The sequence below is a fragment of the Amblyomma americanum genome, chromosome 2 (genome assembly GCF_052857255.1).
Source record: "Amblyomma americanum isolate KBUSLIRL-KWMA chromosome 2, ASM5285725v1, whole genome shotgun sequence".
NCBI lineage: Eukaryota > Metazoa > Arthropoda > Arachnida > Ixodida > Ixodidae > Amblyomma > Amblyomma americanum.
This window is the reverse complement of record NC_135498.1, coordinates 41,886,097-41,913,675: the sequence shown is the minus strand read 5'-3', so window position 1 is coordinate 41,913,675 and position 27,579 is coordinate 41,886,097. Positions and strand designations below refer to the sequence as shown.

General features: G+C 42.6%; 1 protein-coding gene across 1 annotated transcript; it reads left to right on the top strand.

Annotated features, from left to right (window-relative positions):
- The first annotated feature begins 450 nt into the window (after nucleotides 1-450).
- Nucleotides 451-26,214, top strand: LOC144121099 (TBC1 domain family member 10B-like). Its single transcript, XM_077654047.1, has 10 exons — nucleotides 451-600; nucleotides 5,876-6,136; nucleotides 8,403-8,502; nucleotides 9,889-9,996; nucleotides 12,646-12,752; nucleotides 14,311-14,491; nucleotides 14,702-14,776; nucleotides 15,607-15,721; nucleotides 17,046-17,200; nucleotides 20,439-26,214. The coding sequence occupies exons 2-10, from the start codon at nucleotides 5,913-5,915 to the stop codon at nucleotides 20,535-20,537; spliced, it is 1,164 nt and encodes a 387-aa protein (XP_077510173.1). The 5' UTR covers nucleotides 451-600; nucleotides 5,876-5,912; the 3' UTR covers nucleotides 20,538-26,214.
- Nucleotides 26,215-27,579: the final 1,365 nt, after the last annotated feature.

The window sequence follows — 27,579 nt, the reverse complement described above, 5'->3', positions numbered from 1 at the left end:
ATATATTGTACGCCGGATGGGGTTTGATTGCAGAAACTCCTCGATCGTGTAAAAAACAAAAGAAACAGCTATTTTACAGTCGAGCTGCAATTTCAAGGGAGCAGCAATTTCACTTTGCTCTGGCTAGTAACACCACAACGTTGTTAAATTTCAAACCTTGTGAATGTTCACTACAACGACGACTTGAGGGCACAGAGCAGACGAGTGAAATTTATGGTTGATCCGTTTGATCATGTGTCTTACGTCCAGAGTTTCAAATTTGGCGCCATTTAAAATGAACGCAAATAATTATCTGACTTGAAAGCTTGTACATGTTTTTTTAGAGTAACACTTGTTTATTATTATAAAAGTTGCATTTTAATTTTTTTTTGCATTTCACATACATCTGAGCAGAACTATCACCGAAACTCTCACCCCGCCCACATTTCAATCGCCAGCGCATCGCGCTTCGTCGTTTGTTGTCATTTTTTGTTTTCTGCTTAAGTAGATCATCCGTGCTTATTTGTCCGTCCGGAGTAGTTCGCGGAAGTATTCTTTTGCTTAATAAGTCATTGCGCACCTCAACGTATGCTCGTGTAGAAGCAACAGCAGCCTGAATATGTAAGTACCGTGTTAAAGACAGTGTTCTGCTTACAAGCGCCGCTCTTGAACAACAAACTGCGCCAGCCAGTCCGCAGTACAGGATGCCGCAGTTAACTGTGAACCTTGTTTCCGGACACGTTTTTTTGGGGGCAGCGTTGGCTTGCGAAACATATTGCTCATGCCAGAGAGAGTTCGATCAGCGTAGCGAAAAGGCTCGCAGAATCATTTGTTCCTTACACCAGCAGTTGTCGAGACGTTTAGAACACGCCGCCTTCCACTCGCCGATGTTGCTCAAGCGCTTTGCTACATAACGGCGTCACTAGTTGATTCAATCTGACATCGCAATGCACGTTGGCAGTTCGCGACACCTAGGCTGCCGTCCCGGTCTGCTTTTAGGGAGGCGTCACGGCGCCTCCTCAAGCAGCTGTGTCAACTCCTAGTTTTCGGCGTCAAACGCGAATGCGAAAGAAGCTTTTCTGTTTTTGTATTCCTCTTTAGGAGCCTACTGGCGTGGGTTTAAGTTGACTGTAATGTGTCGAGGAAGTCGTCGGTCATGACGACCTCGGCTTTGTTTCGTCTTCATGACTTAGTGCGGAAATTGTGCGGCGATTTTGGCTTTATGGATGTTGTGCTCGAATGGACGGCAAACTTTCCCTGCGAGCGTTCTGCTCTAGTTAATCCAATGAAACTACGGCTCGCCATCGCCGGTGGGCACTTTCGGAAGGGCGCATTGGCCGTGCGAGTTCACGACGCGAACGCGGATCCCGCTTGTGCAATAACTGCTCGATCGGGAAGAAGAGATATCCGTTACCATTGTTGATAAGTCACTTAAAGGGCATCCGCGCGTTGTGAACGCGCGACATCTAACGGAACTTGCGCACTCAAGCGAGGTGCGCAGGTGCTCCGGTCGTATTTCATGCTAGCAACATTTCCGGCTGACGCATGTCGCAGGTGTTGAATAGCATGAGAGTTTCATGGTATATTACTGCCTGTACGTGAAACATATAAGAGCATCAAAAATTCTGCGTTGTTGACGACGGCGGCATTAGAAGCGCGTTCTTTAGTTCTTGTACCTCTTATCGTGCCTTTAGGTTTTTGCTTGATGAAATTAACGCTGTTGACCATGTGTTGGCGATAGGGTCCCGAAGTCAAAAAAGCATGGCATGCCTACACGTGAACCGGAAATAAACAGCTGGACTGTGGGCTCGGTTTTCCTCGTAGCACTGTTTCCGCTTGGAGGAAAATTGTGTTTTTGTGCCGTTCGTTGCTGAGGGCATATGTAGGCTCCCAGCTAAAAAAAAAAGTTTACGTTGAGAAACCGCATGATTATTTTAATTTTTTTATTTGAAGCTAAGGAACTCAGTCTGAGAGCATAAAGTTTTGCTCTGAAGTTTTGCAATGTGTTATATAATTGGTTAACATACTCTTGCATCTTTGATGTTCGCCGAAAATCTTGTGTTAGTGTGAGTCATTTATGAAGGTTTTAAGCTTGCTATTCTGCCTTTAAGCACCAGTGAAATGCAACTGCCCGTGCAGTTCAATGAGGGTATGATGCTATGCATATACACGGAAAATTTGGCAGCGTGTACCTGCAGAACTGTTAGCTCTGCATTGCTTATTTCATACCTCAAAGGTCCTCTGTGGAGTTAGCAAGCATTTATTAAATGCCACTTTAGTAGCACCTAATGTTAATATTCCATACAAACAAATTAATGCAAAAGTGTTATAAAACAAGGACCATACTAATAAAAGTTATTTGGGGAACAATTCTCTAAATGCAAAGTAATGGGAAGGTACACTAGGCTCATTTTCTGAATTTGATCCCTGCAAGGACAAATCCCCTAAAGCTTGCACTGATTGGCACTCAGTTGTAGCAAGAATGGTAGGCACACCATTTTTGCTTATTTCCCGTTGCTGTAGAAAGACTGTAGCTCTCTGCATTCACAATGACTGTTATGTCTGGCAAAGCAATACACACATAAGAACCTAATCAAGTCTTGATAGCAAAAGGGAACAACTTAGCAGTTGCTGATCTTGGGTGCAGCTCTGTTTTGAACTGCGTTGATATTGTGATACCTCAAAGGAATACAGACAGCAAATTTTTTGTTGCCTGTTTTCTTCTCTGGAAAGGTGTGTATGACATTAGTATACAATAACCACCCTGTGGACTTTGCCTGTGCATGGCATATTATTTATGATTAAATTTCTCCTCTCATGCTATTTTGGTTTCAACAGCGAAATGATGTTTACTATGCCTAAGTTAACCAGGTCATATGAGAACTGCAATATTATAGCTCCTTGTTTATTACTTGTCATTCTGGCTCCTGGTGCACGTTGTCATAAAAGTTGTAGTGGATTAAAACAAAGAAGTAACAGTTATATCAGTTTTTTTTATGCCTTGTACGACCTTAAGTAAATTTTGATGTTGTAGTCAATTTTGATGTTTTAGCCACCTTTTGGCTGTTGAAACAGAAGCCAAAACAATATGAGAGATGAAATTCAATTTTGAATTACTTACTGGGTGCAGATAAGTTCCATGGGGTGATTTATGTCTACTAATGCTTTGCACATCATTAAAAAGAAATAACACAAAGCTAAATTTTGGTGTTTGTGCACCTTTAAGTGCCATTTTTGATGTGGTCAAGTCAACAAGAAATGCATCCAAAATTTGCACACATCAAAGATTGTCAGTTGTTCTAGCCCTGCCTGCATTATCAGATGCCAAACACTCAGAAATTGAGTCGTCAAATCAAGGGTGATAAGGTAGTGATGCACATGCCACTCCGTGATACGTGGTTGAATGATGCTTTTCTTTGCAAATTAACCCTGCACCAACTTCTGCTGCTTAACCCTTTCAGGCACTTTGTTCACAATTGCGTTTACAGCGAACACACAGATTTTTCTCAGTTTGTGCTGCACCTTGCAGTGATCTTATTGTTTCAGGTGAATTTAGGATCCATCTTATCGCAAATGAGTTGGTTTTTTACTACAGATATCGAACACAGTAAATAATAATGTTTCACAAAGCAGTGGGCGAAGTAGCACGTTGTCCTCCATTTTTATGTGGACAAATTTTGCACCAGTAAAAACATAAACTTTTTTCCGCAATTTTAAGTGTAATGTGCATCTTTGAAATAGAAATTGATTCCGTGATCCTTCGGGTGTTTACGTTACAATTCCTGGTGTTTTGATTTTGCTATTTTAACCAATTACAACACTTTGTGCGGAACTTTTCGTATCCTTGTAAAATACCGTCCTCTTAAAGTCTGCCCTGGAAGTGTAATAAGTTATCCTTCTTGAAACCTCAATTTAATTTTTAAGTGGAAAAATGTGTGTTTTGGATTTTTGGATGGAAGGAAAGGAATGGCACCTGAAAGGGCTAGCGCAAGCACTTCTTGAGATCAGTCTTTGTGGGAATCAAAATCTGAACATGAGCCTTAAACTCATAGTGCAGAGACCCTCACTCACTCAGTTGAATCACAATGTGCCAAAGAAGAAACGTTTACCTTGCTTATCAGTGCGGCATATATTGCCAATGCCAGATGATGGCAGGACGTGATAAAAATTATTGATATTGATAGCGTGCAGGATGTTTTTCACCTTTGGATAGATGTAACGGTTTGCTTAATATTAGCGCAAGGAATTAGTCACATCCTTTTGCATTTGCACGCATCTTTTGATTGCTTTAGCACTATCAAGCCCGGTAGTTTTCGCACTATTTATCTTAATTAGCATTAAAACCTATTTTTTTTGCCACTTTGCACCTGGTAAGTGGTTTACTCTGACTTGTTCAATAATTGGCTCTGCTTTCCATTTCCTCTTTGGTCTTCTGGTAATTGCCCCATAACAGTGCATTGGGATAATATGCAAGGTAACATCTGATTGCACTTGATAAGCAGTATGCTTTTCATTGTTCTAAAAATCTTTTTATTGTGCGGCCTCCTGTGGGCAGTGCATGGACAACAAGGCTGTACGTGCAGGGAGGATGAACTTTTGCATGAAGCGGAATGCTCACCTGCAAATGAGCGTTCTAAGTGCAAAGCAGGTAGCTTTGACATTCTTGGGGTAGTGTCTATTGAGTTAAAGTGAAATATGGCTTGGTGATTGATTTGGAGGAGCCATAAACAGGAAAAAAAAAAGAAGAAATTACCATCCTTCTCATGGCTAAGATTTGTCAGCAGTAATTGGGTAGCCTAGAGCCATACTTTGTTATGCAATGCAACTTTTGCATTATACAGTGGAATTTCACAGTGTGTATCTTAATTCCGTCTATAGGGGTATTGGCTGATTAAAAGTGGTTAACGGATTTTGGTACGCCGTAATGACACTGAGCCATGAGGCACGTAATTGGGGAAGGCTCTGGAGTGATTTCAGCCACCTGGAGTTCTTTAGTAAACACAGAAATATCATTACACAGGCATTTTTGCGTTTGTCTTTCATTGAAATGCAGCCTCTGTGGCCAGGGTTGAAATCTCATAAAAAGGTGCCAGATGCCATGGAGCTTTCTTTTTTGGTCCATGGAAGTGGGCCTAGTGACTGAAAGGAGCTTAGCAACACTGTGTATATGGTTGATATAATTATTATGCTCATGCTAGAGCTCTGCAGCTGCATTGGCCATGCCTCTTCTGTTTAAAGGAATACTGAGAACAAATTAAAGGCAGCCTGTGTCGATAGAATATTGAATTCTAACAACAAATGCACTGCTGTCACTGAAAACGAAGCTTTTATAGGCTAGAAAAGGCCAGAAAATAAAATATATGTGTCGCCATCACCGGTGGATTCACATAAGCTACGTAAACTGTGATGTGTCGACACAGTTTCTTGACAGCAGATACTAGAGTGAAGAGAATGGCAGCACTGCCGTTCACTTCAAAACAATGGTGGTGATGGAGTCCTTTTCTTTGTAGATTCTGTATAGCTCCGACTCGGTACATCTGAACTTTGAACTTCACAACTCATCATCATTATTTAGTGCACCTTTCACTGCTCCCAATACAGTTTCCCAAGTTGTGCAGCGAGGTTCATATTAATTTGTTGGATTTGATCTTTGATGCCCATGAACCGCTTCATCTAACAGTTTTGCTTCAAGTACTCTACAGTAACTTGTGCCTGTGAGGATTGCCTTTTGCCGTGAATCGCTCACGTTCAGTTCTCAATGACATGTGCAATTTTAGTTTAAAAAAATGGGCCATAGAGACATGTTTCCAAGTGCTGCTCTTTCCAGCACTTGTCTCTTGTCGCAGAAACTGTGTTGATGTCGTGCTGACCGTTCCGTTCCCTGGATGGATGACAGGTGTGTGGGGCTGAGGTGATAGGTGGCGCCATCGTCCATGGCCAGCAGTGGGCCCCTGGGTGAGGAGGACGCTGGCCGCTGGGGCAGCGAGTGGGGAGAGGAGGACGAAGATGCGGGAAGTGACATCACCATGGACAGTGTGGCCACTAGCCAGCTGGGCTGCCGACCGCGCAACGGGTCGCTCAGCTCGGAGGCCCTATCTGAGGCCGTCCCGGACAAGTATGGCTTCCTGGGCGGGTCTCAGTACACTCAACCTGGCGTGTGAGTGCCATTATTTCTTTGGCTCTTCTTGATCATGGGTTTTCAAGGGAGCTTGATGTTGTGTCCATGCAGAATGCATGGACCCCATAACACAGACAGAAATGGCTGAACACACAGGAGGAAGGAAAACGCAGTGCTTGTGTTTGTCCCTTCTTTTTTTTTGTCCCTTGCATTGTGCTGTTTTTGTTGCTATGAATTAGTGACTGCCCAAACTGAACACTTGTGCAAACTTGATACGCGAACTTTCTGATGAAGTGCTGCCAGGGCAGCTTGTTTCAAAAATGGCACATTGTTTAAATCGTTTGGAAGCGCTGTTTTTCTTTTTTTTAGAGCCTAAATGAAACAATCACTCAACACATGGTCTTATGTGATCGTGCATAATCTTTTCTTTTTCACTGGTGCACGCAAAAAGAATAGTTAGTTTGGGTTGACTATGCTGCTGCCCCATTTGTGATGACATCTGAAAGGGCCACCACATATGCATGAAAAAGGCAATGTGAAAGCACAGCAAGAGCATGACAGTAGTGCGACAGTATGAAAACGGTTGTTTGCATAAAATCATGAATTCTGCTTGAAGAATGGATGAAAGAAATCAAAATTGTCAAATAGGTATTCAGAGATGTAATATACAGCAGAAGTGTTCGTTATCTCTGTTTAATGTCCGTTTTAATGTCCATCTTTAGGCATTTCTTCATGTTTCGTCCTACCATGTGGTTCTTTATTTTTTGTATTGGGAAAGATGCCAGGCAAACAAGTGCTGTGATAAAATCTGCTCCTGTTGGATGTACTGTCGACAGAGAGCTTTAAATCTCACTGGTGGACAGATTTGCTTATGTATTAGATTGATGGTTTGAATGTACAAATGTAAATTTTATTGAACACGATTATAGTCTACCTTTGAATTTGATTGGCTGTCTTCTGTTTGGAAATTAGCGGTATAAAATGTGGCCAAGAAGAGTGTGATGTTGAAAACTCTCGGGAACCACATATTACATATAGTGCAGGCTTTCATTTTATTAATAACCCAAAAAATGTTCACATGCAAGCTGAGCATTCTTTTGCTACTTTTGTGCCCTGTGTAGGTGGTGAAAGCAAGCACCAGCGGATATTTTTTGCATCTTTAATAATTTCCTGCATGACCTATATTGTCACATATCATGCTTTCTTTTTTCAGTTGTGAAGTGTGCTGTAATTAGATATGGAAAGTGGGTTCCAAGTTTGTATTGTGTGAAAATTTTCATTTTTTAAATGTGAAGCATTTACTGATTTCAGGCACTGCATGTGCATTTGTACTCTCTTCCTGAACATTGTCAAATTTCTGTAATGAAGGCACAATGTGCAGAAATGTGGGCTCTAAAGTGCCAAAATGTGCAAAATCATCTGCAGAAACAATTGAAACCAAGCATGTGAAAAGAACACAAAAGTTCGTTTTCAAGATGGACGCCTGTGTGTATTGCGGTTGCTCTGGTGCAGCTCCAGTCTGTGCGATTTTTGCTTTGTTTGTTTGCAAGGATTAGTGCTTTAAAATGTTTAAAATTTGTTGATTCGTTTGCAAAGCAAATTCTCATCACAGGAATGACTCAAAATCAGTTTAATTGAGACCCTGATACATGTGTTGAGTCACGATGGGGAGATATGAGGTTGCAACAGATTCTGCGTAATTAAGCATATGGGAACAAGAAAATTTTTTTCTGTGCAATCATGGCATGCTCTTCAATAAAATCCGGAAATTTTGGCATCTTCTCTTTGGTTAATATTTTGCGCCTAAGGGGTTATAGGGCAATCCACTAGGATTTTCTCATGCATCCAGTGTAGATTGATAGAATGCAACATTATCCAGGGGTCGCAAAAGATAACAAGAAAGTGGTATATTTGTTATTCAGGTAGTCCTGGAAAAAGGAAGGAAGGGGAGTAGAAGGATCGAAATCGACGTGAAAGCTTGGTGCATTGGAGTAATAATACGGGTACAGAAGATGACAGCACAGGTGATCAAGGTCGATGGAAGCACTGGATTAAATACATAACCTTATGTGTGCTCTCTGCTCAGCATACTTCTCTCGTGTGTATTGATTCCTGTTACTACAGTTTCACTAGTGGGTGCAGTTCCTGAGGTCTTCATAGTGTAGAATGCCAAAGAAGCTGGAAGTTTTCCTTTTTTTTTCTGCTTGTTCTTGTGTAACGTGATGCGTTTCATGACAAACAGCTCATTACTTTGGACAGTGCATATGCTGAGCATGCGACATGATTTTGTGCGCGCTTTGTGCAGGATGCGACGTGTGCCACTTAAAGTCCAGTGGAAGCGTGAACTGAAGTGGAGAGACATGCTAGAGAACTGGGAGCGTTACATGACAAAGCACTTTAAGAAGGTATGCTCATTTGCTTTTTGTTCTCTTGCACGTGTAGCAACAGTGATGCCAGCTGGTTGATTAGTGTGTACAGTAATGAGCCAAGCTGCGTTTAAGAGCACACCGAGGACAAATTGAAGTTTGGCCTGTGCCAACACGATTCGGCATTCAAACGACAAAGAATCGCTCTCGTCGAAAATGGAGCTTTTATAAGCCACAAAAGACTAAGGAAACAAGATACAGGTGTCACCATCACCGGAAGATTTTGCAATTTAAGTGCATGCGTTGACACCGAATTTTGGGTGCGGATGACAGAGGCTGTGCTTCGCCACCATTCACATTAAAACAATGGCAACCCACCTTCCTTTTCGGTAAGATTGTCAGCAGGTTGAACCGATGATGTGCAAAGATTTTAAATTGAATTTTCTTGCCTGTAAATATGTCCCTTGTTGCTGGACGAACGTTAGCTTAGCCAGACACAGTGAGAGAGTCTGTTTGTGTCGAGAAAAATAATTGGAGGGAGTCATGCCCAGTGTCCCTTGAAATGTGACTGAATTGTTACATTGTTTACGTACTACTCAGAGACCAAAATTTAGGTGCATGTTTTCTTGTTTGTAATGAGTACATGTTGATCGTGACATGATATTCACCTACAGCTGCTAAATAAATTGTTACTGAATTTCTTCTCTCAGCCGAACATTGGCTGTGATGTCTGAGTTCAGTATAGGTCACATGAGACATGCAAGAACTGCAATATAATCGCTGCTTCTTCATCAATTTTTGTTCCGGCTCTTGAGACAGGCTGGCTTAGCAATTTAGTGAAATAGACAAAGCAGCAATTATATCGCAGGTTTTTCATGTGTCACCTGACCTGTACTGACCTTTGACATCACCTGGTGAAGCTGAAACTGAAATAACATGGAAATAAATGAAATTATAAACTATTTAGTGACTGCAGGCAAATACCATTTGGTGGTGCATACATATTAATGCCTTTTGCATCATTAAAAAGAAGGAAACACACGAGCAAAAATTTGGTGTCTATACTCTTTTAATTGGTTTGATCATAGAAGGTGCATTAGTAGTAGCTGTGTTCTTAGTGCAACAAAAGCAAAGCATAAGCACATTTTGAATGTACACTCCCGTTTTCAGTGTACACTCACCTAATTCTAAGTAAGTAAACAGTTTTGGAAACATGACTTGCCCTGGGCCTGCTGATGAGGCATGATAAAGATCAGCCGAGCTCACGCCTCCTGTGCATGTAGCTTATACCCTTGGTGGTGCAGCATGTGCTGTCAATAGGGCTTTGAAAATTACCTTCACTTGTCCTTGAGCTTAAGGAAAGGAGTGGTTGGAAGGACTGCACATATTTGCATGTGTGCTTGACTCTGCGAGGACGATTTTCAGGTGCGAGAGCGATGCCGGAAAGGCATCCCGTCATCAATGCGCTGTGCTGCCTGGCAGAACCTGTGCGGTGGTCGGTTCCTGATGGAGAGCTGTCCTGGGAAGTTTGTGGTAAGCAGGTGCCATCATCATTTATTCGCCCTAAGCACTTACGGTGTCCCTAAGAGGAGGTGCAGAAGAATAGAGAGTTATAGCATATCGTTACCGTGTTTACGTTACCGTTTACCAGGCCCGGCAAGCGACGTCTGCGCATGCGCCGCCACTTAACGGTCCGCAAACACTTTACGGAATCCCTTTTAGCGTTGCGGATAGTGTTCGCTTGTAAACAAACATGGCGGTACCTTGCACGGCCGCTTCGGACCAAATACAGCACCGCCGCCGCATTCTGCGGCGCCATTTCTCTTTATACATAAAGGCATTCGCTTTTAATTTGCAAACTCCAGCTCGTACGTTGAGGTTTGAGTAACAACTAGGCCATGTTTTTGAGATTATTTGCCGATTTTTGAGCAGTTAAGCCTGACTATATGTCGTGTACATAGCCAAATAGCAACGACTACACTGCAGCTCTTCAGTTTCGTGCCCGATTTAACATTTTTTCTATATTTTCGTGATTTTTTTCTTCGAAAAAAAAAAAGTCTTGTAATTCTCTTGGTATATTCACCAGTAATTTCAGAAAATAAAAAAGTTTCTCTGGCCCGGTGTTGGCGCGCTTTAACTTACTGCTACTAGATGGCGCCACAGTGTTCACATCCAAACACACAAAGAAGGGACGTTGCGGCACGGCGAACAGGTGTCGTAGTTGTGCTTTTTTTACAGCGCTCGCAACGCAACGTGCGCTGTGTATGCAAGCTTACTGAGGTCTACGTAGTGAAATTGTCTACTGGCCAGGGTAGGCAAAGGTGTCTAGCTTCACGGGCACACTTGAAAAGCCGCTGAGTCGGCTGTTAGCTGAAGTGTATGTAGTCGGTACGTCTTTATATGCAGATAAAAAGATTATTAAAGTGTAGCATTTCACTTCATAGAAATGATTGCAATGCATCCGTTTTTTTTATCATTAAAAGCTGGGCATCTGCCATCATCATCACTCGTTTTAGCCCTACGGTAACTTGTTACGGGAGAGACGGTACGCTAAAACGTCTTCTGGAATGCGCCGCGCTAACCAGAAAATCCGGCGTCCGGTAACACGGTAAATGGTAACGTAAACACGGTAACGATATGCTATAACTCTCTAATATCAACATAATGTCAAAAAGTCGTAGCAGCAGTACAGTTGTAAAGCTGCAAGTAGCAGGTTATAAAAAAAAAGGGAACAGGTACACCCTTAGTACAACTGTAGGAAAGAGAAACACTCCACCAAAAAGAAACGAAAGGCAAATCTAACTTGTGTTCACAGTAGAACCCAGCTATAGTAAAAACTCGGATATAGTAAAGTGAAGCTGTGGTCCCATTTTGCCTTCCATAGACGGCGGTATGTTTTTTTTTTTTTCGGTTATATGATTGGAGAAATGTCTACAGTAAAGAGCGTCTCGCGCGATGTAGGATCGCAAAACAAGTAGATACCGAGTGCGCTCGTTGAGGCGGCTTCACTACCAAGCTGGAGAGCCGCTAGGAGAAGAAAACTTTTTGAGGACCTTGAGGCCGTGAGACAAAGCGCGCGGCGCGCACGGAAAATATAAAGCTGGCTGTGAGCTTAGGAAGGAGGCGGCTCGGGTCGCTGGGAAAGGAAAGCCGGTAAAAGTGCGGTGAGGGGTAAAAAATGGACGAAAATTGCGTGCGTTTGTAGCACGGCAGCGTGAAGCACTGGGAACCAGCGGCAAGAAGCGGAGGCATGGCAGAACTGTGTAGGTGGTTTTGTCGCGCGCGTTTCTTCACTACTGCTTTTTAAATCACACTGAAGCCACAAATGACGATGCCGTGATCATGGAAAGCTTTGGTTTTCACATGGAGTCAAACTCGCTTTATTTTTGTAGCCACGCTCTATTCATGTAATTGCAGTACTTTCACAAGACGTAGATGATGTCAAAAACACGATAACATGTGAGAACTGATAATAAATAATTATCACATAAAGGGATGATAAGAGCAGGATGTGAGGTATTTCTGAGTGTTTGTTTTATAAACCAGCACTTCATGATTAGTAAGCAGCCATAGAGCATAGCCAAAGCCATGCCATCACCAACAACTGATATAGTAAAGACCTCGATATAATAAAGATTTTTGCTGGTCCGAGCTACTTTACTATAGAGGGGTTCTACTGTGTTTACAAGCAAGTGGTTAATAATTGCTGGAATTAGGAGGAATCACATTCACTGACAATGCAGTTGGGTAATGTAATGTAGCAGGGCTTATAGCATTCATGTTGAGTGGTCATGTGTGTTTGGTTTTGGTAGCTGCCGTGACTTTTTGCTGAGCACCCATAGCAGTGGTTCAGTAGCTGTAGCATTTTGCTGCAGAGCCCAAGGTTATTGATTTTGACCCCTCTCATTGGCAGCCAGATTTCAGCGGAGGCAAAACACAGAAGTGCTTGTGTACTGAGATTTCGGCGCCCAATAAAGAACTTGAGTGGTTAAAGTTAATGCTGAGCCCTCCGCTACAGCACAGTGTGTGTCTGGCACGTAAGAGTCCATCAGTCGTCAGTCGCTTAATCAGTCTTCTAAAGCTTGACAACCTAAGTTTGTTGCAAATGTGACGTACCTGCTGCGCTGTCCTTTGTACGGAAAAGGTGACTGCTGCATTGTGCTTTCTGTTGTTTCTATGTAGGAGCTGGACAAGCACCCAGGCGATCCTCGGTGGGTTGATGACATCCGTAAGGACCTGCATCGGCAATTTCCGCAGCACGAAATGTTTGCTAAAGATCACGGTCACGGGTACGTTATGCTATATTGGGGCCATTCGGCTTTCTTTATGGGGAAGTGTGGTGTGAGTAATGAGAAGTGGCATGAGAAAGGAAAAAGAGAGAACAAAAATTATTGAGATTACAAGGAAAACAGGAGTGGCACATTCTAGCTGTTTTGTATTTTCTGTTTTGCTTTGTGTTGATGTCTTTCGTTGTGAATGCACTTTATCGAATGGCAGTATCTGCACAGCTGATTACTGCATGAGTCATGAACAACATGTTCAGTAGGATGAACTTCTTGCCTCTTCGTAGAGCTGCTGTTTAGGAGCAACTTTACAATTTATTATGATCTAACGACAGGTTGTTTACTAAGGGTGGATGTAATTTGCAAGCTATTGGCTGAGGCTGCTTTAGTTGAGTCCAAACAGTGTGTTCACCTGAATTTAATGTTTGCTTAGCATTGCTGGGGTTGCAGTCAGCACCACTGGGGCAGTTTTTTGCATAGTGTTAGCAACTTAGTGCTACTCTGTGTAAGGCGGTGGCTATAAGCATACAAATGTTTCTTTGTAATGGAAATGATATTCAGGTAGAGCTAGTGTTTGCTAACATAAAGTAATGCTGTGTGGTGCTTGAAGTTTATTTGTGCATATTCGTTTGAATCGGCTCTGTGGCATTTATTCTTAGTTGAATGCATCTGGTGTTTCAACAAATTTGGTCTTTTGAAAAAAGTCGGCAGTTTTGAGGTAAATTGCTCATTCTGTGACATTTTTCTTCAAATTCATGCAACACTACATATGGCCTTACAAACAATAATACTCAGAAAAGGAAGAAAAAAAAAGAATTTGTCTCATGTGTTTTGTAAGTTCAAAACCTGTTGCATATCTTTGTCTTGTTTGTATGCGCTTGGCAGTGTATATCACTGAAATTATCAGAGTACAAAGAGCCTGTGCTTCTTTCTCGGGCGCGTAGCGCTGGCCAAGGCTGTCAAAACTGGATCTTTGAACATTCCAGCTTCTATGAATCCTCAAAACCTTTATTTCGCTGTCTGCACTAGTAGTGCCTACTTTGTTCGACTGTCAGTTTTGTAATCTGCAATTTTTTCCGGCTAGTAAATGTCCTTTCTGTTTCCAGTCCATTTGGGAAGCAAGGAAAGATAGAGCCGTGCATTTTGGCTTCCATTTGTATATTTAATGTTTTGGGAATGCATTTTACTTTGCATTTCATTCTTTATTGTCTTAATTACTTTTGGCTTTCATTTGTTGCAACTTATTTGAAATGATTGATTGTTCATTAAAACTCTTGTTGAGCTCATAATTATGGTTTCTTCGGTTTACCTACCAGACCAGGCTAAGGAAGAGATTAAATGGAGCCATTAGAAATTAAATGGAGCCTTTTGACATCCTTATGAAACTTGAGAGTTTGAACCTGTTTTTTTTTTTTTTTTCTGTAGTCAGGTGTATTTTTTTTTGTGTGTGTGTGCTGGAGGGCTTGCATTTTGCAAGACTGCATTCTGTCGTACACTTTGTTGTGGAACTCTCATCTGTTTTATTGGTGTATGGTGTACTAGCTCCTTGGGCCGTGTGCTGCAGGCAGGAAGACCTGTTCCGCATACTGAAGGCCTACTCGGTGCTGAACCCCGCTGTGGGTTACTGCCAGGGCCAGGCGCCCATTGCTGCCGTCCTGCTCATGCACATGCCGGCTGAACAAGCGTTCTGGTGTCTTGTGGCTGTCTGTGACAAGTACCTGCGAGGGTACTACAGCCCAGGGCTTGTAAGTAACATTGGATGAAAAAAGCACCATTGGGAGCTGACATTGCTTTTCAATTTGACTCTTCGGTCTTATGCAAAATGTTACACTATACGAGAATTATGGAAGTCTCCAGTAAAAGATCTAAGCATTCTGCAGGTCTGTGTGCACATAGTGTGTTTGCGGAATATTCTGTTGCTGTCTTTCGCATTGATGTTTTTTTGAACGTTTCAGGATGCTGTTCAGTTAGATGGTGAAATCTTGTTCGCACTACTCAAGAGAGTTTCACCATCTGCATATCGCCACCTGGTAAGTCACCAGTCAAAGTTTGCACCCTCTTTTCATTTCTCAAATTTGAGGAAACTTGCTATGCAAGGGAAGTTTACTATGACGCAGAAAGCGAGATGAGGTCGATTGAACTTTGTATACGTTCTGAAACATCAGGATAAGCCAATTCCATGCCCCCTAATCTCTCTTATTTCCTGTGTTGTCATTCCTTGCCATATCATTTCTTGCTCAGTGGCTGACAAATGTTCCACACGCAAGTACTATCAAAATGTGAACTCCCAGTATCTTAAGATTACATTATGCTCTCAAAAATCAGCAAATGCCTTATTACTGCTGTGAGTGCAGCAAAGGCTACCACACTCTTTCTTGAATGCTCACTGTGTTTGCTATGTGCAGTCATATTCTTTCAACATTGTATTTTTGTTGCTACGTTACTTTGGTAGATGAACTACCAACGTTGGCCCTGTTGGTAGTTCATGTCCAAACATGGACACAAAAAAACAAGAATATTGTTTTTGCTCTGTTTTCTCTTCCTTGTATGGGCACAATTGTTTTCCAGTTGTATTTTTTGCATGCGTGTGTCTGTCTCGCATTGTCAGGTGCCTTGTTTGAAATCAAAATACCACATAAATTCGCATAAAGGCTGGAAATCAAAACAAACATGTAACCATATTTTTTCTCAATTACGAATTCCAAAACAGGTGGTGCGGACAATAAATGTGTGTGGCCCTTAGATGAGATTGTACAGTAGGTTGCATACAGTCTTGCTATAACCTGAGTGCATCACTTTTCCCAGCTGTATTTGCTCATAACTGCTTTCAAATAAGGTTTCTTTTTTTTTCTATTTTCAGAAAAAGCAGCGTGTGGACCCCATCATGTACATGACGGAATGGTTTATGTGCGCCTACAGTCGCACCTTGCCCTGGGCCACGGTGCTTCGAGTCTGGGATGTCTTCCTTTGTGAAGGTAGATGCTTCCGCCAAATTGCCCAGAACCATTTGGCTGGGCTGATCGGGAAAAATTCTCTGACATGCCAATAGACAATGCAGCCGCTGACAGCTGCAGAAATAATATTTAAAATCATACAAGTTCTGAACTGTTTTCAGCTCTGCCAATGAATCAAAGGGAAGTGAAAATGCAATAACATGCACTAATTCTGATGTAGCAGCCTGTCGGCACCTCAAGACTGCATGTCATGCATTTTTTGTGCAACTGAGAGCCTTATTGCATATGCATCACTTTTTGACGGAGTCATCAAAAGTTCAGCAAATCCTTTGCACGCTTTGCTAGAATTTTTTAAAAATATGATAGGACTATCAGTTAACATAACACATTTGCAATTTCTTGTTTGAAGAAAAAGCTTGCAATTTTTTTTTCAGTACTGATGTCTGTTGTGATGGAGAGTTTGACACTGAAACTGCTGGGCACTTACACGTACTGCTGCTGCTAATAGCATGTTATCTATTGCAGTGTTTGTAGAAAGTTGCAATGCTATGACACACAGCATTTCTTCATGCACACCCAAGCAAACACTGGCATGCCTATTCAAATGCGCAGCAGCACCTTGCTGTCTCAATGCTTTCCTTCAAAACTTGTGAAGGCACACTGACCTGGGAAGTATTTTTGTTTCAGCGCTTATGCCAGTATCTGCATGTAAATGCATCGCCAGTTTATGCACTGGCATGGCTTGCACAAATCAGAAATGTTGCATCTCGCCAAGTGTAAAAGTTGTGTGATATTTTGATTTTAATGATCTTAGTGGTTCGTAAGTGGAGGAGTGTAGTGTGCTTGGTGTTTAGTATTATTCTACGCTGTGGTTGTTGTCTTGTGGAATAAAGAGTTTTGAGTGTGACCTCTTACACTGTGAGCTAGAAAATAGGCAACACCCTAGCTAGAGAAGTGCTGTCACGTCGTTTACATGTAACTGGTACCAGAGATGGGAGAGGCCTTTTCCCTGCAGTGGGCATAGTCAGGTTATGATGATGATGCCTCTTCTTGATGGGTATGTGAGGATCACTGTCTAAGGACACTTGGATAAGAGCTTGAGGATTCCAGGAGACCTTCTGAAGGCAGTGCTGGTACCAGAGATGGGAGAGGCCTTTTCCCTGCAGTGGGCATAGTCAGGCTGATGATGATGATGATGATGCCTCTTCTTGATGGGTATGTGAGGATCGCTGTCTAAGGACACTTGGATAAGAGTTTGAGGATTCCACGAGACCTTTTGAAGGCAGTGGCAGCTGTTCTCAAGTTAGGTGGCGGGGCGCTCAACTGGCATCGGCATTTTGTTCAGGGGTGAAGGTGCTGTTCAAGGTTGCCCTGGTGCTTCTTCGAGGTGTCCTGGGGGGCGGGGACGTTGGCAAGCGCTATCCTGCCATGTTTGAGACACTGGAGGCATTGCGATCCCTGCCTGAGCCACTCGTCCAGGAGGAGTATCTTGTCACCCAGGTATGAGTGTATTGCTGTTGGTACAGTTGGCATGCCATGCAACATGGATGAAAGAGTTGCAAGCTTTGCCATTGTTACAGTAGGCTTTGTTGTAATTTTTTGTTGCGCAAGCCACTGTTATAACACTGGCCATATCTTGTCAGACTTGTCTTTCGCGTCATACAGGCTTCCTACCAATAGCCGTGCTCTCTGAGTTCTTTGCACTATGGTTGCAGTACTTCCTCATGGTCTCTGAAAAAACATCGAGCAGCCAGAAGAGTGGATTCTGATCTTAAGTTTTCCACCGGACACTTGAAGTGACATTGTTTTACAAAAGCGCGAGGTGGATAGGAGTAGCATTGTAGGATCCGGGATTATTATACCTTGTGGACTGTAGTCTGTAAGCTATATAGTTAAAGTAAAAAAATTTCATATTTTTTTCTTTGATGAGTTATAACAATTTGAGGAATAAAATTACTTGTGGCTAGAGCATTCAGCAGGAGAGCTTAACTTTCCAAATTTATTTTAACACTGTAGTTCATAAATACTATGGTAATGTACGTAATTGGTGCACAAGTAATCCAACTGGAACGAAGAAACTCATTTTTAATAGTGACATTTTTATTTGTGACATATTTATTTATTGTGGAGCAAAGTATTTAGGTAGATAGCAAAAATTAACTTTTGCACCTGTGAACAAATGAGAATAGCTTAATTAGAAAATCATAGGTGGTTTTTAAAGGCATCCAGTAGCACGGTTTTTGGAAAGGTAATATTATTCTGAGTGATGTTTTTCCATTCACAAACCAAGCATGCGAAACTTGGAACACGCCCGCCGAACGTGACTGCGGCCATTGAATTTGTACTACTGCGGGGCAATTTTCAGAGGAGTTACTCATGCTGCAGACATTGTGATTTCCGTGCATCTTGCTGGGGACATTTCATTAATGTCTGTAGCAGAGCTGCATGAATGGTTTCTTGTGTGGCATGCCATGACTTCTGCTGCATCAGAAACTTTTCGTGTACCTAAACATTCGGTGAATTATTGATAGTTGATTGCTTGGGTAACAAGTAGATATTTCTGTCGTGTTTATTTTAATTCTACTGGCCTACATTCAAGTGATAGTTTTTAACCTCGTGGCTCTAAATTTTGGTGATTGACATAGATTATTTGCCAACTTTTGTGCAAATGAATGCGGTAGGTGCGCCAGTTGACTTCAAACAGCACTGTATCAATTTCGTTTTTACAGAACATACCATTCATTTTTAAAATTTTTGTTTGAGTTACCGTAAAAACCCGCATATAATAGGAGGTTTTTTCTCATAATTAGCGTCCTAAATTTCCGCCTCGTACTATTTGCGGATCCAAACAAAAATTTTCGAAGTTGCTCGAAGTTTTGGTTTCGTTATTGCGGCGCGGCTACGGCTTGGCTTCGCTACTCTCGACAAATGACGTCACGATGTCGTTTCTTTGTTGGTGATCCGTTGGGTGTGCCGGGAGGTCGTGGTGTGCCTGTTGACAACGCACGTGCTCGCATGTAAGCCACACTTCGTGGAGTGGATGTTTTTTTGGGAGCAAGATGTCAGGGTCTCGAAAACAGTACTCGGCTGCTTTCAAGCGAAAAGTGATTTTAGCTGCGGAGAACATCGGCAACAGTGCGGCTAGGAGGCAGTTTGGTGTCGTAGAGGGAAGCATTCGTGGATGGCGACGACAGGAAGAAGCCCTTTTCGCATGCAGCGGAACGAGACTAAGCTTTCGCGGCCTGAAGAATGGCGCATTCCCAGAAATTGAACTTGGCCTGACGGAGTTCGTATGGCAACAGCGAGCCGCACATCTAGCTGTGAGCGTGGAGCTTATGCAGGCAAAAGCTAAAGAGCTTGCAAAAGAAAAAGGGATACCGCACTCTGCCTTCAAAGTGAGCAAGCACTGGATTCATCGCTACATGTGCCGTGCAGGCTTTTCACTACGCCGGCGGACCTCGATTTCACAGAAGCTGCCTGAAGCGTTCGAATCTGCTTGTGACTTTTCAGCGCCATGTTATTTTTTTGTGCAAGTCAAAGAACTTTCTGTTAGACCAAATAGGCAATGCCGATCAGATGCCGGTTTACCTGGATTGCCCCTCACTGTGCACGAGAAGGGGTCTAAACAAGTTAGCGTCCGGTCCACTGGCTACGAGAAGACGCGAGTTAGTCATCGTGCACGGCAGATGGCCGCAAGTTCCCCCTTTACGTGATCTTCAAGAGGAAAACAATGCCGAAAGGTGAGGAGCTGCCGAAAAATGTCATCGTGAGACGTCATGAGAAAGGGTGGATGAATGAGGATCTAGTCTTGGACTGGGTAAGGTCCGTGTGGTGTAGGCGACCTGGTGCACTGTTGTCTCTGCCGTCCATCCTTGTGCTGGATGCGTTTCGTTGCCATTTGGCCAACTCGGTGAAGAGGCTGCTACGCGACTGCGGCACTGAACTCGTTGTGATTCCAGGTGGGATGACGTCACAACTACAGCCCCTTGATGCTTGCGTAAACAAACGCTTCAAGGACGCAGTCAAGCGTTGCTACGCAGAGTGGATGCGCTCAGGTGAGCCTGCAGTGACGCCAACCGGGCGTCTGAAGCAGGCTTCGCCAGCCACGCTGTGCAAATGGATCGTGGACGCGTGGGCGGCCATCCCAGAAGATCTTGTGCGTCGTTCTTTTAAGAAGTGCGGCATCTTGAACGCCCTCGATGGAATGGAAGATGAGTACATTTGGGATAATTTGTCGGACAGAGAAATGTCCGAAGAAAGCAGTGCTGAAGATGAAAGTGATTGAAGTGAAGTGTGGGATGTGATTTGAATAAATGTCTTCTCTGAGCTTCCGTCACTCGTATTATACGCGGGCAATTTTTTTTTTCCATTTCGCGTCTCTAAAACTTCACCTCATATTATATTCGGGTTTGTATTATACGCGGGTTTTTACGGTGCGTGAAACTCTTTGTGTGCAAGAGAATGTTTCCAGGATATAGTCTGGGGAGTCTTCACTTAGTTTTAATAAATGTAACGTAAATTGTTGCATAAATTGTTGTCTAAATTGTAGCCAAGGTAAAATGACTCATTTTACGAAAGAAAGAAGTTGGACTTTCCCAAGAATTCTTACGGGAAGCTCCAGAGAATTCTTATAGCCTATTATACCTTCACCTTTTGCATGTCGCCGGGTTGTGAGTACACAAGCACATGTATGCAAACTCTGATTCCTGTTTGCTCTGTGCATCATGGATATGTACAGCTCATCCTGCTGGATGTCACCAGCCATGACATGATGAAGGAGCACCAACGGCAGATTGCCAAGCGACGGCTTGCACAGCTCTCCAAGGTGAAGGCCTAGCGCAGGAGGTAGCACCACTGCTGGCCGCTACGAGGACACCCAAATGCCAGAGCCACTCTTGTCTGGAGGCAGGGGGCGAGTCTTGCTCGCAGAACCACAATTCTGCTTGAGCTAAAAAGAATTTGACCTGTCTTGCTGTTAGGAGTACATGAGTTCATGAAATGCTTGGCCGTCAGCTGCTTGGCCTTCAGCAGCTTGGCACAATGTGGCACTATGCGAAGAGACTTACCAGTGGTGCCACAGTGTGTGCCTTGGCCAGATCATGTAAATTTGATGTCATTGGCACTTACTCATTTGAGAGCTCCCACACTTGCACTGCTCGTTAAGTTAGCCGTGTACTGCACTGAGTTTTGGGCCTTGCAAACCACTAGCTCGAATCCATTACTCAAAACATTCTTTAGACTGAATTTGACGGGGTTGGAAAAGGAGATTTTTTTCCAAATTTTTTTGTTGAAAGAAGAGTCACTTCAGTTTTGTTTAAGTTTGCTTCTTGGAATCCAGGGAATACAGCCTCAAAGCATGTAATCCTTAGCAGCGGTAACCATTTTGATAGTAGCACGGAAGATACCCATCTGCCAAGCTAATCTGCCATATCATAAAATAGTTTTTCCTTCTTTGGTGGCTGCACCGCAGTGTAACTTTCAGCATAAAAGAATGGGTTCAGCTCGGGCCTTGGTTGCCAGGTTGGAGGTCTTAGGTGCACATATTCACCGGTAGTCTGCATCCTTTGTGAAAACCATGTAGGCCACTGTATGCATCACTGGCATTGTTGTCCGAATGTGCAGTGGCGCTTTTGAAGGGCTCCATCTCCTCAAAATTTAGGGAATGCTTTGAAGGGCCCCCTTCATCCTCCAGGAGGGCACAGAGCCGCAGGAGTCTGGTCATGGCAGCTCCTGGCAACATGAAGGCCTGCACACGAAAAGCGTGCAAGGCCATTTAGTCTCATCAGTCCTTTGAATCTTTGAAAGTTATGTAATTTTGCACCATATAAAGACAGTTTCATGATCTGATCTTTCGATAGCCTTGAAGCAGCTGTTACATAATTTGCAGTGCTGTATTTTGGACTGTAGTTGTAGTGCAGCTGATAAGATGAGACTAGTTGGCGTTATGTTGCTGTGCATGCAACTGCGCTCAAAGCTGTACATGATGAAGTGCACATCGGCACATTTGCAGCTGTCTGCCAGTATGTCTAGTCTGTCACAGCACTTTGATTCACTTCGAACCATTTTACTCCAAAGTTTGTGTGCTTGCATACAATATGACCACTTATGACACTCGGTGCATGATCTCAGTGGAGTCTCTAACAAATACTTAACATGTCGTCACTCCCTGTTAAGCTTGAGCAGGCACTGTAGTTGAAGTGAAGCAAAAAAACAAAAGGCAAGCTTTTTCACACGGACCACCCAGCTATTTGCTAATCTAGTCATCGGAGCTGTTAGCATGTCCGGTTTTGGGGGTTAGTTTCCAAGCTTGGTGGAGTGAAAACAATGCCAGTACCTTGCTAGTTCTCGAACAAAGGTCTCTTGTTTTGCATTCTGTTTAAACTTTGGCTTTAGCGGAAGGTGGAGAGTGTTATTGATTGTGCCTTTGTGTATGTGCTTGTGTGGGAGCTGCTATATATTCAAACAGCTTTTGAACCAGATTTATACGTTATTGTACTTTCAAAATTTTCACAAAAGACATTTTTAAGGCATAGTTATGTCGCTGACACCACCAACACACCATGTTCGCATGGATGAGCATTGTTTTGTGCAGCAGTTTTTATTTGTGAACAAAGAGTCAGTTACTGGTTTAGAGGTTGCACATTAGAAGATTCTCGCCCATTTCTTGTGGCCTAATCCACAAAAGATGCATTGACATTGTGCTTTCTGAGTTGGCCTCGTTCCTGCCTGCAGACAAGGTGGCTTTGGCAGTTGTATTGTCAGAAGTTGCGAACAAAGCTGCAGCCTGCCAGACAGCGGCTGAAGCCGCTAAGGAATCTTCACAAAGGGACCAACTCCTGCATCACCCATCCAGTTGGAACCACTGCAGAGCGGCAGCAATATACTGCAAGTAACGGTGCTGAGACAACCACTCGGACGAGTGCTAAGGACTGCTTGCTCGTTGGTGTGTATGTTTGCGGCGGTAATAATTAGGCACCTGCCCTTTCCCTTCTTCTGCTTGGTCAACAGTGTTGGTACACATCACCGCAAGTTTGTAAGTTCAGGAAACTACCTTCTGGAAAAAAAAGCAGGTGACTAAATGAACATAAAAGCAGTACATTTGGTTCTGACCATAAACGCCCAACCCTTTGTAGCATAGCTTTTGGCACTCCTAAATACCTATTTTTTCAAGTTTAGTTCAGCAGCTGAAGTTAGCTTCGTTGTTCTATTATTTTTTTCTTCAACATTGCTGTTCTATCTAGATCACTGTATTCTCTCTCTCTCCTTTTTTTTCTGCTCAGTTCTCACATTCTTGTGCGTGCAATCTGCTGGCCTAGCGGCAAAGATCAGTGTTCTGGAGATGTTGTCAGTCCAAATAAGAAGTGCCCTCTGGTAGATAAAATGTTCGGGGTGCAAATATCTTAAGTAATGTTGCTACAAATGCAATGACTTGCTTTGGAACTCACAGTGACCGATTGCCTTCCCAGCTGGAAATCTTTTCAGAGAGGGAGAGGGGAAAACAAAAAAAAGTTTCATTTTCGAACCAAAGTCCAGCTATTTTACTTTTTATGTCTTTGCAATGTGCATACAGTGGACGAGTGGCCTTGTGCCCAGTCCCAAGCTTGCATATGCAGTGCTTTTAAAAGCAGCGCCTGCTTCCACTGTAAGGGGCAGCAATGATAAATTATTCAAACATTTGTATCTGTTATCACATTGTTATGCCATACCATTATGCACTGCACAGGTTTATTGGACACCGATCAGCAGGTTTATTATGTTCCAAGCTCTGCTTCGGCACTCAGTTTTTGCATCTCCTGTATCATATGATGCCATTTTTCTTCCGTTGCTTCGTTTTTATCATTTCTTGTCATTTGGAAAGTGCACACGCTTAATTGCCTTCCCCTGTGTTTCTCCTTGTCACTCTTTTCTATATTTTAATATCGTTGAAATTGAATGTTGTTGAACTGCAAGCCTTGCTCAGTAATGTTTCTGAGCTTGTATTATCGTTGTTGTGACCAACAATGGAGCCTATTTATGTGCATTTTGCAACATTTGTTTTATTGAGGTATGTGGGTCCACAATTAGCTAGCCATTTCAACTTTCTTAGACAAGATTATTTATTCACTGCCTGCAGTCATAGGTACACACACTAAATTTGCTATGGGGAATTATCACAATGGGACATGTTTTAAGAATAGAACACACAGCCAAGTTTCTCGTGTTTAGAGCTGCACATTGTGTGTATTTGCAGGAGTCCCTGCAGACTTATTTTAAATATTTTAAATACTTGTCTTGCAAGCTGTCTACTGCAGGACCTTTTATATTCCTAATCTTTACTTTCGTTTTTAAAGTTGCATAGGTTTGTTGTGCAGTGCACAATCTATAGGAGTGCTTCTAGATGCTTAGTATAATGCTCTTGATTTTCAATTTTTTGTTGCACTTTTTTTTGTTCTAACTACAAGGATAAAGAACAAGTTGTAGTTGTGCAGCAACCTTTTTGTGCTCTAGCTCTTCTGTCTCTACATTCCATTCACTCTGCTCTGTAGTAGTCTTTTTTTTTTTTGTGTACTTGGCAACATTGCTTGGTTTTGCTTTGCTTTCATCTTAATATGTTTTGCACCTGCCTGACCACATTCGTAGTGCACATATTATGCAGCTGCTTATGTAAACATTAAATATCGGTATTACCAGCTTATGTGGCATTTTGAGCTATTAGCGAGTCTTGTCATTGCAAGTGTGGAAAGTCTGTCTTCACTTTTACGAAATGTGTGTGCAGTGAGAGTTCACTCATCAGCTTTTCAGACTTTGCAATGCAGTAAATTTTGCAACTGCTAGACCACGACGGCATGTGATCCGAATTGTAATGCATTGAAAATGTGGCATGTGCGGCCAGCGGCATGTCCAAGCTGGGGGAAAAAAAATGAAAAACTCAACTGTGAACCTCTTCTTTGTTTGTATGCATAAAGTGTGTGTCATAAGGATAGAATGGCAACAGTCTGCATGTGTTTGTGATTTTGACACTTTTGCTACGAGCTGAGAAGCTAAGATTAATGTCCTGGTATGTGGCTGGCTGGTATGTCCAACTTCACTGACGTGGTTTTGTTGCAAATTACTAACAGGTTTTGTGGAAAGCTGAAGGTGTTTTTTTCTTGCAATATTTGATGCCTGTACTGCAGAGTTAGGCCATATTTAAATATCAGTATCGTATAGCACCTTGTGGCATCAGCATATCATAATGTTGCTAAACCCTGTAGGCTATTATTCTGGCTGATAGCAAAATTGTTCTACTATAACACAAACTAAACACGATTGGTGTAGCAGCACTGTTGAAATTAAATTTAATGTACGGTCAGTCTGAAACTTTTTATCATGCAAGTAGAAAGTGAACCACTTTCAAACTTTGGAGCCCACAGTTTTTCTGGGAAGCTTTCTTTTGTCTTTTGGAACTACTACTAGTATGTAAACTTTCACTAACCAAAGCACTTGCCACACCTTTGCTTAATGTTTTTAATACCTTGCATGGAACATGGTGTTATCTGTATAAAAAGAAAGACAGTTGGGTGAAATGACCACACCCATGATTTTGTCTTGTGCACGCTAGACCATAACTGCGAGTATGGCTTTCCATGTGCAACGCAATGCAGAAACGGTCATAACTTGCAAGAGATGCAGTTTAAAATATTAACGCAGGATAGCCGGAACAAGCTTAAAAGTTTTGTAGCTCAATTTCCTTTATGAACGAGGAACGTTTTGTTTAATTGGATTTTGTTCTCTTTAGCATCCAGGGTATGGACACGTCGCATATAAGCCTAGTCATAATGGCAGCTGAAGCCTGTTCACTTGTACAAAGACGGGAGTATAGAGACTCTTATGGTTGAATGTAGTATGATAATAAAGCTGGTAAGCTATTGGGAAGTGCATATGGCGCAGTAGGAAGAACCGCAAGCCAGAACGACAGAAATGCGGAAGCTTCAAAAGATGTTCAGAATCAAGATGCTTAGTTTTATGAGGCCTAACAGCGAATGTTAATGTCAGTCATAATTTAAGAAGAATTACTGTACCCAAATTTGCACTGGCAAGAGTTATGTGTGTATATGTATTACTTTGAAGCAGTGTCATACCAGCGAAAAAAAAAAAAAGAAGCTTCATATTTTTGCCTACTCTGTGTCATACGAAAAATTTTGGAAAAAGAACAGTCTTGCAGATAGATATATATCGCTTTCTTCACTCTACAGCCCAAATGTTGTGTATGCTTGACAATGAGACACATATCGAGTCATTTTTTTGGTGGCAGGAGGGAAGGGGGTTTAAAGAATGCACACATGCAAATGCCTTGTACACCACTCTGCAGAGTATTATTTTTGTGCAACTTGGTCAACCTGCTCCTAAGGTACAGGCTGTTCCCATATTGTACAGAGCAAGTCTACTGCACCGAGTATTTTTGTATGTAGATGCCTCCCTTTTGAGTCCTTGTTAGGTTGATGTGCCTCCTGTTATGTTGCAATGGTGGCAGTAAAGCTTTCTCTGTTGTCTTCTCTGCTGCGTACGTGTGTGTTCATTGAAGTGCTGAATATTACATGCGCACACATCACATGAACAAGCAGGGATGATTGCTCAGGAATGACGTGTTATTATAGCAGATTTTTTAGGATATTTTTTCAGGACGCGAGGCAGTTTTTAGTATGTTCAGGCACATGGATACACAAGAAAAACTTTTCATGGAACGTGGGAGAATGTAGCTAGCTCAATAAATTGACTTGCCATCCTAAATGTGCTTTATTACCTTTTAGTGTTTATTATATTATGCACATTATTGTCGAAACAGGCCAGTGCTGAATGCCCAAAATGTGGTGGTGGTTATATTACCTAAAGTGGAGCTCTGTTGCCCACCTAAACCAATGTTATCACTAGATGATTGTAGTTAACTGTGACAATGTTGCCTTCAGAGATCTTTTTTTGATAATATCATTACGATATTATTGTAGTTACCTTGACAATGTTACCTTCAGAGAAACATTTTTGATACCAATGTTATTACTAGATCATTTTAGACAAAGACAATGTTGTCTTCAGAGATATGCTTTTTTGATGTGTGCTAATCATTTCTTAGGCATGCATATATTGAAACTTGGCATTTTGCTTTCTAAAATCAAGTACACAGAGTTTAGCTGGCTTCTTGTTCTCATTTTTGATAAATGCAAAAGACTCTGAGCTCAGAGCATGCCACCTTCATGGTGGTTACTTACCTGCAGCAAGCAAGCACTGTAGACGTGCCGTGTTTGAGTGCTGTGGCAGCGGATTTTCCGTACTGCCTTTCACTGAAGCTCCGAGCCTGACTTGAGAATTACTTGCCACGGTGGCCAAGTGGCTGTAGCATTGCGGTTGCCGAACTCAAGGTACCGTCATGTATCGAGCGCCAGAGGGAACGGGAGGAGTACATGCTCAACTGCCAAGAAAACGGGTAGGTGGGGAGATTGATTTGAGGGGAGTCTGGGCCTTCTCAACCCCCCCCCCCCCCCCCCCCCCCCCCCCCCCCCCCCCCCTAGATAAGTGTCTGAACCCAGGCTTAATTGTTCTAGGTTCTATCCTACCTCTGGCACCTGTATCCTGATGGAGGCGAAATGCAAACATTATTGTTTCCATGTACCAAGATCTCGTTCAGTGCACATTAAAAACTCCCAGGTGGTCCAAATAAATCTGGAGCCCACCACCATGGCACATTTCGTAGCCTACAGTGTAACCTTGGTAAATCCATTGATCAACCAATCGAGAATTGCAAGATGCCGGGCCACATTGCTAAGGGCTGATGTACCAGCAAAGTCAGCTTCCCCTAATGAGGAGTGCCTGCCCACAGCTGCCAGTGCCAAATACTGGAATTTCTAATAGGCAGTAAAAAAATA

Excerpts from the sequence above, each read along its gene's own strand:
- LOC144121099 (XM_077654047.1), top strand. The coding sequence starts at position 5,913 with ATGGCCAGCAGTGGGCCCCTGGGTGAGGAGGACGCTGGCCGCTGGGGC. Across the intron at positions 9,997-12,645 it reads GCTGTCCTGGGAAGTTTGTG|GAGCTGGACAAGCACCCAGG; the intron begins GTAAGCAGGTGC and ends GTTTCTATGTAG. Across the intron at positions 12,753-14,310 it reads GCTAAAGATCACGGTCACGG|GCAGGAAGACCTGTTCCGCA; the intron begins GTACGTTATGCT and ends CGTGTGCTGCAG.